The 14,007-nt window shown below is 46.2% G+C and overlaps 3 protein-coding genes across 3 annotated transcripts in view; 1 reads left to right on the top strand and 2 right to left on the bottom strand.

Annotated features, from left to right (window-relative positions):
* T265_11105 (hypothetical protein) overlaps window positions 1-14,007 on the top strand; it is a gene marked incomplete at both ends in the record, with an annotated part of 75,928 nt that overhangs the window by 11,605 nt on the left and 50,316 nt on the right. The window contains 2 exons of the mRNA XM_009177668.1: window positions 8,310-8,484; window positions 11,340-11,446. Coding sequence (XP_009175932.1) covers window positions 8,310-8,484; window positions 11,340-11,446 — 282 coding nt within the window. The remainder of the gene's footprint in view (window positions 1-8,309; window positions 8,485-11,339; window positions 11,447-14,007) is intronic.
* T265_11103 (hypothetical protein) lies at window positions 3,996-4,511 on the bottom strand (the record flags this gene model as incomplete). Its single annotated transcript, XM_009177669.1, has 1 exon — window positions 3,996-4,511. The coding sequence occupies one exon, from the start codon at window positions 4,509-4,511 to the stop codon at window positions 3,996-3,998; it is 516 nt and encodes a 171-aa protein (XP_009175933.1).
* Window positions 13,211-13,411, bottom strand: T265_11104 (hypothetical protein; the record flags this gene model as incomplete). Its single annotated transcript, XM_009177670.1, has 1 exon — window positions 13,211-13,411. The coding sequence occupies one exon, from the start codon at window positions 13,409-13,411 to the stop codon at window positions 13,211-13,213; it is 201 nt and encodes a 66-aa protein (XP_009175934.1).

A 14,007-nucleotide genomic window follows, 5' to 3' on the forward strand; every position in this document is an offset into this window, starting at 1 on the left:
GTTAGCGAACGCGGCCCGAGCCTTGCAGATTCGTGCATTCACGTCATCTGTCACACTGCAATCAGAACTAATACAACTTCCAAGGTACGTAAAACGCTCCACAACTTCCAGTGCCTCTCCCTGGATTGTAAGGGGCGTGTTCAGTGACTGTACGTCTACAAGCATGACCTTACACTTTGTGGGTGCAAAATGCATACCAAAGGATGGGATGACTTTGGTCAGTTCATCCAAGAATACTTGCGCCTTCTCCGTCTCTTCGAACATGAGAACGATGTCGTCTGCTTATTCCAGATCGACAAGGTTTTCTTCATTGGCTATTTGAACACCAGGGTTTTGGAGACCCTCCAGCTTTCGTCTCATTATTTCATCGATCACAAAGTTAAAAAGGAATGGAGAGAGTGGGCATCCCTGACGGACACCGCTTTGTGTGCGGAAGCTTTTGGAGAGCTCTCCGTACACTCTCACACGTCCGGAAGTCTGAGAATACAAAGAACGTATTATGTTTACAAACTTCCGGGGCATTCCTACTGAGTAGTAAACAGAAACTCTCGATCGTCAGAATAGTTCAGTATCCAAAACTGTTCAAAGCGATATTGCTGGGAAGAGCCACCTTCCAATTTATTCCTAGTCAATTGGCCCTTTCTGTTACTTGGGTTGGCATCACTGTAAGGAATACTTGCTGGGCCGATGGCATTCTACTCGACTGGAGTTCGATTACTCAGTTTCGATTTGCAGGAAGGTTCCACTTGGTGAATGATGTAATTTTCGGGAAGTAGGTTTTCTAACCGTTCTTTCCGAGCGGTTCTTAGGAGTTATTCTTCAACTATTGTCCCAATTGTCTCACGGATAGCTCGTCCGTGATTATCGGGCACAGATTCCACATGTGGGAGTTTTCATTGACCATACGCCATCGGTTAGATCTACGGTCCTCCAGGTTTTTCTGGATTCGACGTAGGGTTCTCTCCTTTGGAATGAAGTGCCGGAAACAGCCTACCGTATTTTGAGTGATCTACGATAAACTTTCCTGAAGCTGCGAGGCTTCAAGCGTTGTCTAATAAGAACTCCCACCATCTTCATTCCTATTCAAAATGGCCGTGAATAACAGTCATAGATAACACTGAGATGAACAAAAGCGTACAACCATCCAGACACTTGCTTGCGATGTGCAGACGTTATACTCATTGTTTGCTGTTCTGCTCTTCAAACACAACATACTAGATTGAATCATTACTTCTGCTATTCCTTTCGGCTCCATAAAAGTGCAATATTGTTTGATTGATCCTAGAGGACTTCGTTCCCGTTTGCGATTGCCTCAGTATTGGTAGTCTGAGGGGGAAATTTGTAATCTAATCATGAAGCCTCTTTCATAAACAAGAGATTCAGCTGGGTCCCAGGTAAGTCTCTCGCAAATTGGTTTGCTAATGAGTGAGTTTCACCAACATCTATCGGCGTTTACGACGACGCTAAAGGGCCGCGAGTCCGTACGCGCCGTCCAATTGTTTGGATCCATGGGGCAACGACTCCAGTGTACATATAGATGTAGAAAAGATTCAGCACAGTATCGAAGTACGATTGCTACGTTGATCCATATTTGTGTTTATTGAAAAGCAACTCAACCTCTGTAGTTGGCAGTTGCACTCCTGCGGACGATATCTTGAGGTGTCCATCGCCTGAAGTTGTTATGATTGATTTACTACGAGCAATCTATAAAATGTGAAGAGGCTGATCGGGAGAAACTCGTTTCACTGACAAATGGCAATGTATAGTGCCATACAGATGGAACTGGTAACCTTTGGATAACGTCGTAGATTCCAAGGCCAATACTACCTCAATATTCCGGATTGTTCCGTTGTCTTGTATATCACGTCTTTCTTACAGTCGCACAGACAAAGCTACCTAAACACAAATGTTGAAAACGAGTGTCGCATCGACCGTAACAGAATCCAAACTGCTTTTCCCTGCTGCTTGTCCACCTATTCTACCAGCGAATCTGGTCACAGCACATGGCACATGCTTGTCTACGAATTGGGTCACGTGCAGCAAATAACCTTTCGCTTCAGTCAACTGTCCAGCCCTCGTCGCTCTAACTTGCGTCATTTTGCTGAAAAAATATTCCCAGACGTCTAGCATGTCAATAGTGCGCAAATCGTTTTTTCTGCTCTTCGACCGCGTTTCACTTCCAAGCACACATTCAGTGCCGATTCCCGTCACATCATCCTGTTTTGCTTGCGAGAAAAAATCCGCTGATCGATTGGCTATTTGGAGACTTACAGTTGCACGGTCCTTGGTTGTGGAACGCAGTAAGCCTGATTTGGATCAGATGGCAGGGTTAAGAAACGATTCCGTAAATGCTCTTCTCCTCACATTCCCAACCGATATGCAGTTTGCCGCAGCTGCAAGTGAACCGGTAGATCTAATAAAACTATAAATTTAGCCTTGTCGAGTTGATGAGCGGCAGTTGTATCATCTTCGTATCTGCTGTGATCCACAAGCGTGTAACATTTTCACACATCTTGCTTAACCGTTAAGGGGCTTTCAGACCCTGATGTAATTAAAAATTTACTTTTTTACTTGGAGGATGGGTGGAATAGCTCAGTGGTTAGAGCGCGAATTTACTTATCGGAAGATCCTGGTTCGAACCCGACCTTTGCATCTAGGCTTGGGCAACCTGACAGTATCTCAGTCCCCGTTCATCCTTCTAGTGGTGTGACAGCTAGGTACCGAAAGGGTGCTACACCTGAGAAGTTTTTTCTCTGTTGCTAGCAGAAGAGTGGTTCTCAGTTAAACTATCCCAATGGTCGTTGGAACACTGGGAGTATTTAGGCAATCGGCTAGAGTTCCTGATGCAGTTCGTCTTGGGTGTGAATTTACCCTGCCCTTTGATGCAAGGTATGAAAAAGAGCCATTTCTATTGCACTGGACAAAAACTTCCGAAAGTAAGATGGATTTTCGATGGGCAGGTCGGGAAATAGCCTCATCTGAGTTTCTCTCGATCCAAATGCATAGAACTTAGAGCTGGTTGTCGGCCTCATATTCGCTGGCGGGTACACTGAGTCAAGAATCATAGCCAAGTTTTCGGCCTACAAAATGTCATCCAACTGCCAACTGCGAGTGGAACTCGGTGTGTGTGAGAATGTCTTCCAGGCTCGTTCCTAGAGGACATGTGGTGGTCACGCCATTGATTAACAGCACAGAGGAGAATGAGGTTTTTCAAAATTACGATGAAGAAGCTGCGATTTTTCTGAGCTGCAAGGTCACCTTTCTGTAAATTAGGGCGAAATTTTGTTAGTGTTCCCCAACGAGCCTTTTGTTCGGACGGTCCTCAAGCTTGAAAAGTTTATGGTAAGTTTAGTGCTCATTGCTAAGATGGGGTGGACAAATACATCGAGATAATGTGTTTTCCAAGCGGAACGTTTCCTGACCGGGTTTTAACGGGTCGACTGAGCCGGAATCACAAGGTTTTCTTCTGCCTCTACAATGAATACCACCAAGTATCCTTGTGTTCGCACATCTGCTGTACTCGGAACTGTGTAAAGTAATCTAGGATTATAGCGTCAAGCACTTGTTCTAAGGAAAAGGTGTATTCCCGATGCCCGTGTTCGAACATGCATGCTTTTGAAGATGAAGCACTTTTCATTGAAGCGATGACTTGCGGCGTCAATCGTAAGTTGTTCTTCGTCTTTCTAGCGTTAAAGATGGACATAACAGTAGATCGAGCATGCATGCTTTTGGAGATGAAACACTTTTCATTGAAATGATGACTTGCGGCGTCTATCGTAATTTGTTCTTCGTCATTCTAGTGTTAAAGATAGACATAATAGTAAACTTATATCTTCAGAATGCTCTTCATGGGTCTTGGTTCAAAAATGGCAGCTGGAGTGGTGCTGGCTGTTTCGTTTCTCATCTGATATCGGTTATGACGCGCATGTTTTTTGTTGACCCTAAGCTTCTGGTGCCAAGAACTCTCCCTGCCGACTAGATATCATCCTTTTCTATCACTTCGTTCCATCTATGCTCTTGAATGCTCGTTCTCCTAAAACTGACGGTTTGGCTGCTGAGGCCTGGTGTGCACATGGAGCTCGTATTGCATACATCTGCAAACTGCACCGCTGTTCTCCCGTGCCTCCTTGACGCAGAAAGCGTACACTGATCACGCTGAATGATCCCAGTATGGTTGACAGGTGATCTGGGTACAGTTCCGATCGCGACTGCAATAACGTGGTCAGGCACGCCGAAACTACGGAACTGCACGCTCCGCTAATTGTACACATCAAAGGGTATGTTTGAAAGCTATCAATAACAAAGCGAGCAGACCAGACGGGCACCCCGTCGCACCATGAAAGCTGGCTGTAAGAATGTTCTATTTTCAAGTCAGCTGGCTCTCCGGTTGAAGGTGTGTTCCATTCTGACGTCATTTGTGAGTGGGCCGATAACTCGTTCACTAGCGAAAATCGTGCACATCCGGTACTCCGTATTGGTGCTTTGGTGTGAAGGATTTCCATGTCAGTCATTACTTGGGATGGTTCAGTGATTAAGGCGCGAACTTACTAACCGGTAGGTCCGTGATTCGAACCGAACGACTTCACCTTGACTGCTTCTGTCTAGCCGTGGGCAGTCTGACAGTACCTCAGCCCTAGTGTTTCCTTTGGGTGACATGGCAGGTAGGCACCGAAAGGGGGTTACAGCTGAAACAGGGCAAGAGATTTAGCCATAAAATTCTCGTCGAATCAATCCCATGCGAGCGTTTCGGTTGAATGAACGGATACAAGAAAACATCCTTCAAATCACTCAACAGCGCACGGTCTCTATTTGACTGAGGACGCAACGTTTGCAAGCTGATTGGCAAGCTCGGCGAACAGATCAATGGCCATCTGGTCGACCGCCAGTATGCGATTAGTTTGTGTTGTTTTGGATGTACTGCGGTTTTGGTTATCGCCGTAACAGTGTCGTGAACTGTTGGTTCTGTTGGTACTGTTGGTTCGAGACGGCTAAATGGTGAAGGCTGGAACTGGAAGGTCTGTAGTTGGAGCCTAACGCGATATCTCGGGTAACTTGGTGGTATTTCAGCACTCATACTTCCTTCGGGGAGCATGGCAGCCAGGCACCGAAAGGGTGCTACAGCAGAACGGTTGTCTTATTGTGACCGCAGGTTCTCGGGTACCATTTGCTATCTCCGGATCGCTTGTGACCCATCTGCGCTCAAGTCGCATGGTTATCGTTCGCTTTACGATCGTTTTCACAATCGAAGTTTTCACAAAAAATGACTTGTCGTTTTCTCTGCTAGGATTGATGACTGAGCACCAGGTTACCAGATACGTAATACCCTCTTGCCCATTGCACTCATCGTATCCGGACAAACGCTCAGTTGTCTCACGAAATTACTTTATGCATTCAACTTATCCGTTGTGTTGCCACGCGCATGCACACTTGTCCCGAATTCGCCTTTATGTCCTCTTTAGGACTCGCATCCATCCCACTAGCAATGACACAGTCATATATATCACCTTTCCCCACTAATCGCAGCCAGACAGCAACGCAGTGTGGTTTATGAGCGCTTGTGCACTATTCCGTCTGTTCCTCAGAGCCGCCACACGTCTGTTACGTCAACTCTTGTATGCGTGTGTGCTTGCTTGGCCAAAATCAGACGTAGCGTACGAAGTTAAATGTCGTATTTCTTATTCCTGCAATGGAAATTTTGTTGTCCTCTATTTTTTTAAAGACTGCTACCAATATAATCAAGCTGACCTGTGTTTTTTTAAAAACAAGTGTTCAAATCGTTCGCCGATACCGTTCTCAAAGGCTGGAATTGTGCGCTAGGAAGCGTCATTTTTTACATTTTCTTGTAGATGTGTTCGTTGAATCACACAATTTTATAGCTTGCATGGAGTTTAACACCCAGTTCAGTTTTCGGCGCACGAACCGTGCACCGAAGTGGTTTCAGCTGCTGAAGCCTCGTTCACCGAGAACGAGGAGATTAAGGGAATGAGAGCCATACGTTAGAGGCGATGGCCCGATCCTTTTATTGATGGCAGCTATATCTGTTTGTCCAGTATACAGAGAGCTACGTGGAGAAGACGATAGGTTTGGTGTAAGACCGTTATTAGCTGTGTGACAGCCATATCTGTCAAGGTCAAAAACCATTGGTTTATCCCGCCTCGGGGAGATAGCAGTTACCAGTGCGACTGGGTTGATTGATAAAGGCTTTCATGCTTAGTTCCGACGCATAGGCCGACCGTTTCTGGGTCGTCTTCATCGGGTACAAGGCTGGGTGAAGATAAATGGACGAGGCAAACGGTCCTCCGGCACACGCATGACGTAAGTAGCGTAACCTGTGGAATGTGATCAACCGATCTATCGAGGAATAGTGGACGTACTTCAGCATTACTGCTGTGATGTTTCCACCATACCCGTGATTTGCTTCGGAGGCACCAATGGCTGAACATAGAGAGCCTTCAAAGGTCTTCCACACTGTGTGGTCATTTCTTCGATCCTTAAAGTACGGCGGTCGGCCCGCAGCTTTGTACACTCTACTTTTGACAATCATGCTGATGTTGGGTCGGCACAACAAATGTCGGCGACTAGCAAATGCTGCTCCGGCCTTCGGTATTCGGGAAGTGATATCGTATTTCGTCAGTCCGCCGGGACTTATTCAGTTGCCTAGTTAGGCGAACTTATCTAGGGCACCGATCGATTCGTCTGTAGCCGTGTAGTTCGGTTTCGATCCCATTAAATCCTGCAGGGGCACTTTACACTGTGCAGATGAGAAGTACATATCAAACTGTGCGGTATAACTATTTAGGTTAAAATAGCTAACGTATCTAAAGGGTCTATTCGGTGGACAGTAATATCATCAGCTTACTCCTCGAGAGTATTTTGATCCCCAAGGTGTTAGAGGCAGGTAAGGACGATTCAGGAAACACATCAATTGCAAAGTCAAAGAGAGACGGCGACAGAGGGCAGCCGTGTGCGACACCACTAACTGGGGAGAACTCAGTGTAGAAATTATCACAGACACATACGCGTCCACTTATGTTGTCGATGGCGGACTGATTTGAACGTCCTACTAGGGTTCATTGGTTCTTTCTGGAGGTTTAGTTGATGGGGTCATCCGAACTATTTTTCAAAGTGTTTAGTCAATCATCTAAGACTACGTTTCTGTGAACAGATTGAGGTGCAATCCCTTTCGGAAATAGCTCCACTAAAACGCGCCCTCGTCAGACCAGTCAATCGGATCAGCAATCGGAAGGAATACGATTGTTCTCCGTTACGAAAGCCTTTCCATTTCGCGGCTTTTGTGATCAACCAGCGCTCCCCGTCAATACTTAGGCTCTTCTTCATTCAGCGTTTGAGGGGTTCGCCCTCACCATCCTAGCCGTTTTAGCTGGTATCATTTCCCCGGCTTTAATCGAAGCTGTTGATTGTGACGAGATTCAGTGTTCCTTAGGTTCGACGTCGGACAGACTTTATGAAGAATGTGAGCACGGCTTGTTCCACCTTTCTCCAGTCGTCATCCAAATTACCATTGTTTCCGTCGACTCACGGAAGCTTCTCAGCCATTGAGACGAAAGGCATAGAAACCGGAGGGTCATTGAGCAAAACAAAAGCACACCCCTTTGGAAGCAAGACGTCCCATCCCGAATGGGACAACACTGTTCAGGTGTCCATAGCAAGCTTACTTTTCAGTTTGCCTTGACTGTTTCTGAATAAAGATGCTATTCTGGTCTGATTGGTCGTAATATATTGTAGAGTATAGATGACGTATATCAATAGCTTTCGTTCAAGGTCATACGTCTAGCGTAGCTAGCTCTGATAGACAGCAAGTGCTGACTATCAGCGTCATTTTTTCCGACCCCTGCGTTCCGTTACCGTGTACCCTGACGGTGCGCGTTCCAGTCACTGTGTAACGGCGCAACGCTCTTGCGAATAGCTTGAAATAGCCCTCATGCGGCGTTCCTCAGGCATCATGATGTTGATAGTCGTGGCCCCGTTACCATCCACCGTTGTTCATTCTGTTTGTTCAGCTGGAGGTAGGCTGCGCAGCCCCACCATGTCCAATCCGTCACGCAAGTCATTTTTGATTTTCATGCAAGGCTGCAACCCTGGCATTGAACATCATTCAAAGAGTTACCAAATTCCTATCGTTCATCTCACATCTCCGGACGGGAGTTTTGTATTGCGTGAGTGACTTTCAGGATTTTAGTATCAGACAACTGTTCAATTCTTACATTCCACTTATCAACCAGCTTCTCCCCGACCCACCACATACTAACGCGTCTTACTTTCAACCCTCATTCTACCCGCATCTCTAGAAATTCTTCATGCGGCATACAGCTGCTCGCTATCGTCACGCGGAAGCCGGGGGTGGCAATCTTTCTGATTCTGCCTGTCCGATGGGCGGCCAATGTCGTGTGGAAGGTCCCGGGCGTGGGAAATGCCCGCACTGCCGGTACCGGAAGTGTCTGGATCTGGGGATGACCCTTACACGTGAGCGATTTGTTGTCGTCCTATCTGCCCATCAATTGATTGTGTATGAGTCAGTATCCGGTAAAGGTTGCCCCGAAGAATGCCATACAGTGGTCTCGATGAGCAATCTCCCAGCACGTTTCCCAGTTTTCCCCACTAATTTTACGTTTTTTGACGAATGTTCACATTCGACATTATACAACATACCACAGGTTTTCAATTAAGTTAGATTCGGGACTGCAAACTGGCCAGGCCACTGACTTCACGAAGCGAGGTGAAGAGCATGGGGCGCCACATTTCCTTGTAGCATTACCATTTAACTCTGTGCTCCTAACGATGGTTGTCCTAGTGTCTGACTGCACGTATCGGGGTCTGTTGATCCGCACAGTCCGCAGACGTCCGCTTTGTTTTTCCTTGTTGTAAGGTCTGAACGCACCGCGCGGTCGCGTCACCACAAAATATTGTTCTTCTATGACTACTACCCTCGTTTAAATTGGAAACCACCTGAGGGTGTAGGATGAGCACTCTCGAATTCGGCTCGTACATCCACACACTAGCACAATTACTATTGTTGTCCACTGCTACAAGTGAGCAGATGGATGGGATATTTCAACAAGGCGTCTTGATGGCTCAGACTTTTCTCTTTTTCGATCGTTAGCTTTCGTTTTGTCGCGTGAAATGGTTGATTCGACCAGCTGTCAATCCGCCTTTCCTCTTCATTAATAACACGCCAAAGTTACACAGTTTGAGCTCACTGTAGAGAGGGGTATGGAGCGAACGGACTGTCAGAGTGACCGACAGAGGCTATCGCCGTGCAGTATCCTGGCCAGATTCATAAGCTATCTCCAGGCATTCCGGTGAAGTTACGAGTCTAGAGTTCCGTCGATTTACAGGACATTTAACATCGTTTGATTTATCTCCCTAACCTTTTTGGCGTTGAACGTATTCATACAGTGTTTCTGTCGATTCAGATAGCAGCACTCCGTTTGTCCGTGAATCGCGATGGTCACATGACCTTACCGGATAAGAGCTGAAGGCTCCTGAAAAATGATATTCCCATTTATTCACTTGTTGTATTGAACAACTTTGGATTAGCCCTGCTGCATCCAAGCAGTTTGCAAACCTGGACGAATTGAAGTTACGAGTCTAGAGTTCCGTCGATTTACAGGACATTTAACATCGTTTGATTTATCTCCCTAACCTTTTTGGCGTTGAACGTATTCATACAGTGTTTCTGTCGATTCAGATAGCAGCACTCCGTTTGTCCGTGAATCGCGATGGTCACATGACCTTACCGGATAAGAGCTGAAGGCTCCTGAAAAATGATATTCCCATTTATTCACTTGTTGTATTGAACAACTTTGGATTAGCCCTGCTGCATCCAAGCAGTTTGCAAACACTGGACGAATGTTGATTTTTTACCTCCTCTGGTGAAGAATTATAAACCCATCATTTTTAGAAGGACGTGCGCCAGTTGTGCTGTCATTATCCTGTCGCAGTCGCGTCTCATCTGAACACCATTCGGATGAAATTCACTCAAGCTTGCGTTTCGATTGTGTTATATCTGATCACTGTCCCCGCGCCAGTGCCTTAGTGGCGGAAAAGGACTCGTCGACAAGGAACACAACAGCTTTCTTCCGAAAAACCGAGTCCAGAAGGACAACGGCCTCTTACTGTTTGACCTTCATCCAAGGCTCTCTGATCGGCATTTGATGGGGTTTGATAGTATCAGTAGGTTTCCGATATTCTGGGCTAATTTTCAGGAATCCGACCATCCTGATACCTCTCCCTTTCGACCATTCAACGTAATAGTCTCTGTGCGGGTCAAGTTGAAAAGGTCCCATAAGTTTTCTGATCTTCCGTCCTGGTTGGTAACTTGAACTCTTCATACTCAAGATTGACTCTATCGGTATAAGTGATATATTATCCAGATTCCTTTTTCGCTAGTTTCATAAATTGATAGCGAATATTAAACAGCGACAAACGCTCACCGAAAACTGCTGAGATTTGCTGCACGGTTTTGTAAAAACTGAGATCTCGCGTGTTTTTTGGCAGGATGAAGTTGGAATACCGTGTGTGTTCCGTTGTACCAAGCTTACTGTACAGTAACCGCACTCTCCAGGCATCATCTTTGTGCTTCAGTTCGACATTGAAAATATCTACGTAAAGTCTGGACAACGAATCGAAGATTGGACTAGCATCAGGGTCATAACAGAACTTCATGGTGCCGTTGGCGATCGAGTCGACTGAATTTGTATTTGGAGCGGAATTCGGTGGCTTACTTTCAAGTTGCTGCGTCATGGTTTCACCAAACGCAGTTGCGCCGCTTCACACTGATTTTGTTGCACCAGAATTCCCTTCAACACTTCAGCGGTTATTGTCATTGTTCCGTGGGTTTGGGCGTCGTCAATCTATTATACATCTCACTGGTGTCCACGCTCCAGTGCCTTGGTGCCAGAAAAAGAGTCACTGACACGGTACATAACGGCTTTATTCCAAGGAATCGAGTGTGAAAGTACAATGGCCTCGCGCTATATTATAAAGGGTACTGTTCGACCTTGATCCAAGGCTACCGGATCGGCGTTTAGCGAAGTTTGAGGGTCTCAGTAGGTTTCGAGTATTATGGGATGATCTCCGGGAATTGGACCTTGCTGACAAATTGACAGTTGTCACTTTGACAGAGAGTAGCAGAAGATTTGGTAAATATTTGATTGCGAAGTTCAACTCTACGTAGTTCGAATGAAAAGATACCTCACCATCAGGCATTCTAGAGTTTGAATTGTACAATTCAGTATGCTTGTAATGCTTTCACACTTGATATATCATGAGTCTAACAACCCCATGGGTTCGCTCCTCGATTTTGCTTCCCTATCCAGCTCCTGGAGGCGAATCAGGTTGTGATATTTCCCAAATCCCCTGTCGTGTTTGTGGTGGCCCATCTTCCGGATTCCACTTTGGTGCACTCACCTGTGAAGGCTGCAAGGTAAGTCGGACTTTCTTTTGTGTATCGCGAAGCCCTTCACTTGTCACCGTATTTTTGTCCGTTTAACTCTACCTCTCGCAAGAACATCCTTGGGCGATTTCAAGATGTCCCCGCGATGGGGCTTATTGTCTCCTGTCGGCGTGTTTTGCAACTGCCCATCAGAGTGAGATGAAAGTTTCCATGTTGTATGAACTGAATGCTTCGCATATCACTAGGACAGCGCGTTGAAGTTCTAGAGTGTATTTCAACTTCTAAGTTAGCTAGGCCACCGAAAATTAGTGTCTTCTTCAACTGGACTTGATTATTGAGAACTCGAGAGAGGCGACGTAGCTCAGTGCGCGAGTTTACTGACCGGAAAGTCCGTGATTCGAACCGGTGCCTGTCGCTCCCCTGTCTAGGTTTGGGCAACTTGGCAGTATCCCAGCCATCGTGATTCCTTTGGGTGGAATGGCAGTTAGGCACCGAATGTGTGTTACAGCTGAACGATTAATATTTTATAAACTCGATAAACAAAGAGTTTGAAACATTGAGTTCCAGAGGTCAGTTTGAAGAGTGTAGGAAGGACCGTTTGGTTGTGGCTGCCGTATATGGTGCAAACGTGTAGGACTGTAAAATCACGTAAAAAAACACAAATTTGGTAGGTAAAAACAGCAGGTGACTTCACAATTGCCCAACAAGGACCAGTCTGTTGGCCCAATTGAAATCAGCCATTACCGCTTTATTGAGTTCAAACAATAAACCAATTCTTCAGTTGTTCCGGGGCGAGGGGGACGTACACCACTGTTAAACTTTGAATTCCCCTAAACAGACAAGTCGCTTCAAGTGACTCATGTTCATTTGGTGTCTTGACCACACTGTCATTGTGTACGACTCCATCAGCTGCCTTCGTTCTGTATGAGAATCAACGCATATCTCACGAATCCTGAAAGCCGCCATACTCATTGGTGGAAGGCTATTGTTGTTCTCTTCCTTAGGCATCTAAATATCATGCTTCTTGGTCATACAGGCTAAGAAGCGGTTCTCGATCCATCCTGTCATAGGATTTAGTGCCACATAATGAAGAAATTCGGACAAAGCATTGGTCCGAATTCCCAAATACACCACAGCTGCCGGATCGTGTACAATGCGACATGGCAAACTGCAGACCGTAGTACTAGTTTACAACTTTTTGGAGGAGGCCAGGTTTCCGGAATGTCTAGTGCTTAGGTCGTTCAACTTAGCTCTGATTCGCTTGCTGTCTGTTAGGGGAACATTCACAGCGAATGGGCATGTGATCGTTGACCCTCATCTTTCGTATCGAAATCTTCTACTCAGTTTCGACGACAGTTCATCTGATACGGAAAGAACCTGTGAACGTGGAACTGTTTACATCCACAGTTCCGATACACAACTGTCCCCAGCAAGAATACAGTTCTCACAACGGGAACTTGTGCCGTACCAGCCACTGATAGACATTCACGAACCGTTGTTTTGTCCACTAGCAAGCAGTCAACAACTTTGTCCAGCAACCACTCTCAACCTACGTTGGCTACACTGTTTGTGTGCGTTTTCGTTCGCGATTTCCGACTCAATGTGCACTAGATGGGGGACCTGCTGTGCTTGACCCCCACCCTAAACTATCACCCGCGTAATCGTGCCTGCTGGTACCTCCTGCCTTTGCACACGACTACCAGACATTCTGCTAGTGTTTTCGCCATCTTCCTCCGGCTTTTATTTGACCACCAGTCTGATCCCAGTTTACACAGCTGACCTGACTTTGCCCCACTACGTGTTCTCTGACAAAGCAAACCGTCTGACGACCTCGTTACTGGCTAAATTTACAGATGTGGACTGTTTTTCTCGATGTTTGGGTTCTCTGTTTCTCAAGTGGCCTTGTTCGTTAATCAGCACATCCTCGTCCAGTGTGGTCACCCCACAGAACGAGCCCGGAATCGAGGTCATCCGTGGTCGTGTCTCTGTTGTCATTGTGGAGTCCCCGAAGCCAAACTATCAGCAAACACATAGTGACCAGTCAGTTCAGACTACATTCGCAACACATACACCAACAACGACACTCTGTGAACAAATGATGGCTATGTGATCCAATTGTCGTGCGAAGTCCAGGACACACTGTTTACTAGTCTCGAATTTCACTGTCTGAGGTGTTGTCCGTGTACCAGAGTAACTTGTTCCTGCGTCGTTGAAATTGTGGCCCATACCCATGGAAGGCATATAGCGTTTTCCGATGCAATGACCCACATTTCCTCCCCGTAACTGCCTCATGAAATAATCACGTTATTGGACAATGAATAAGCTTTATAGCTTCATAAAGGAAACTACTTACAAGGTTGCTGAAAACTCTTCGACAGCCCACGACCGGTCTCGCCCTTCTTGGGGCTCATCAGGTAGGCGCAGTCCCCGAGTTTCCGCAAACCTTATGTTCTACTTGAACCCAAATTGGACTGTTTTCGAGAAATACACTAATTTGCAAATCAATTTGGTTTTTCACGGGAGACTCAACTGAATCTCTCGTTTATGATGTCCTCCAGCTGAATGTGCTGCACACAGGCCGCCTCATGATT

The sequence above is a fragment of the Opisthorchis viverrini genome, assembly GCF_000715545.1.
Source record: "Opisthorchis viverrini unplaced genomic scaffold opera_v5_448, whole genome shotgun sequence".
NCBI classification, from domain to species: Eukaryota; Metazoa; Platyhelminthes; class Trematoda; order Opisthorchiida; family Opisthorchiidae; genus Opisthorchis; species Opisthorchis viverrini.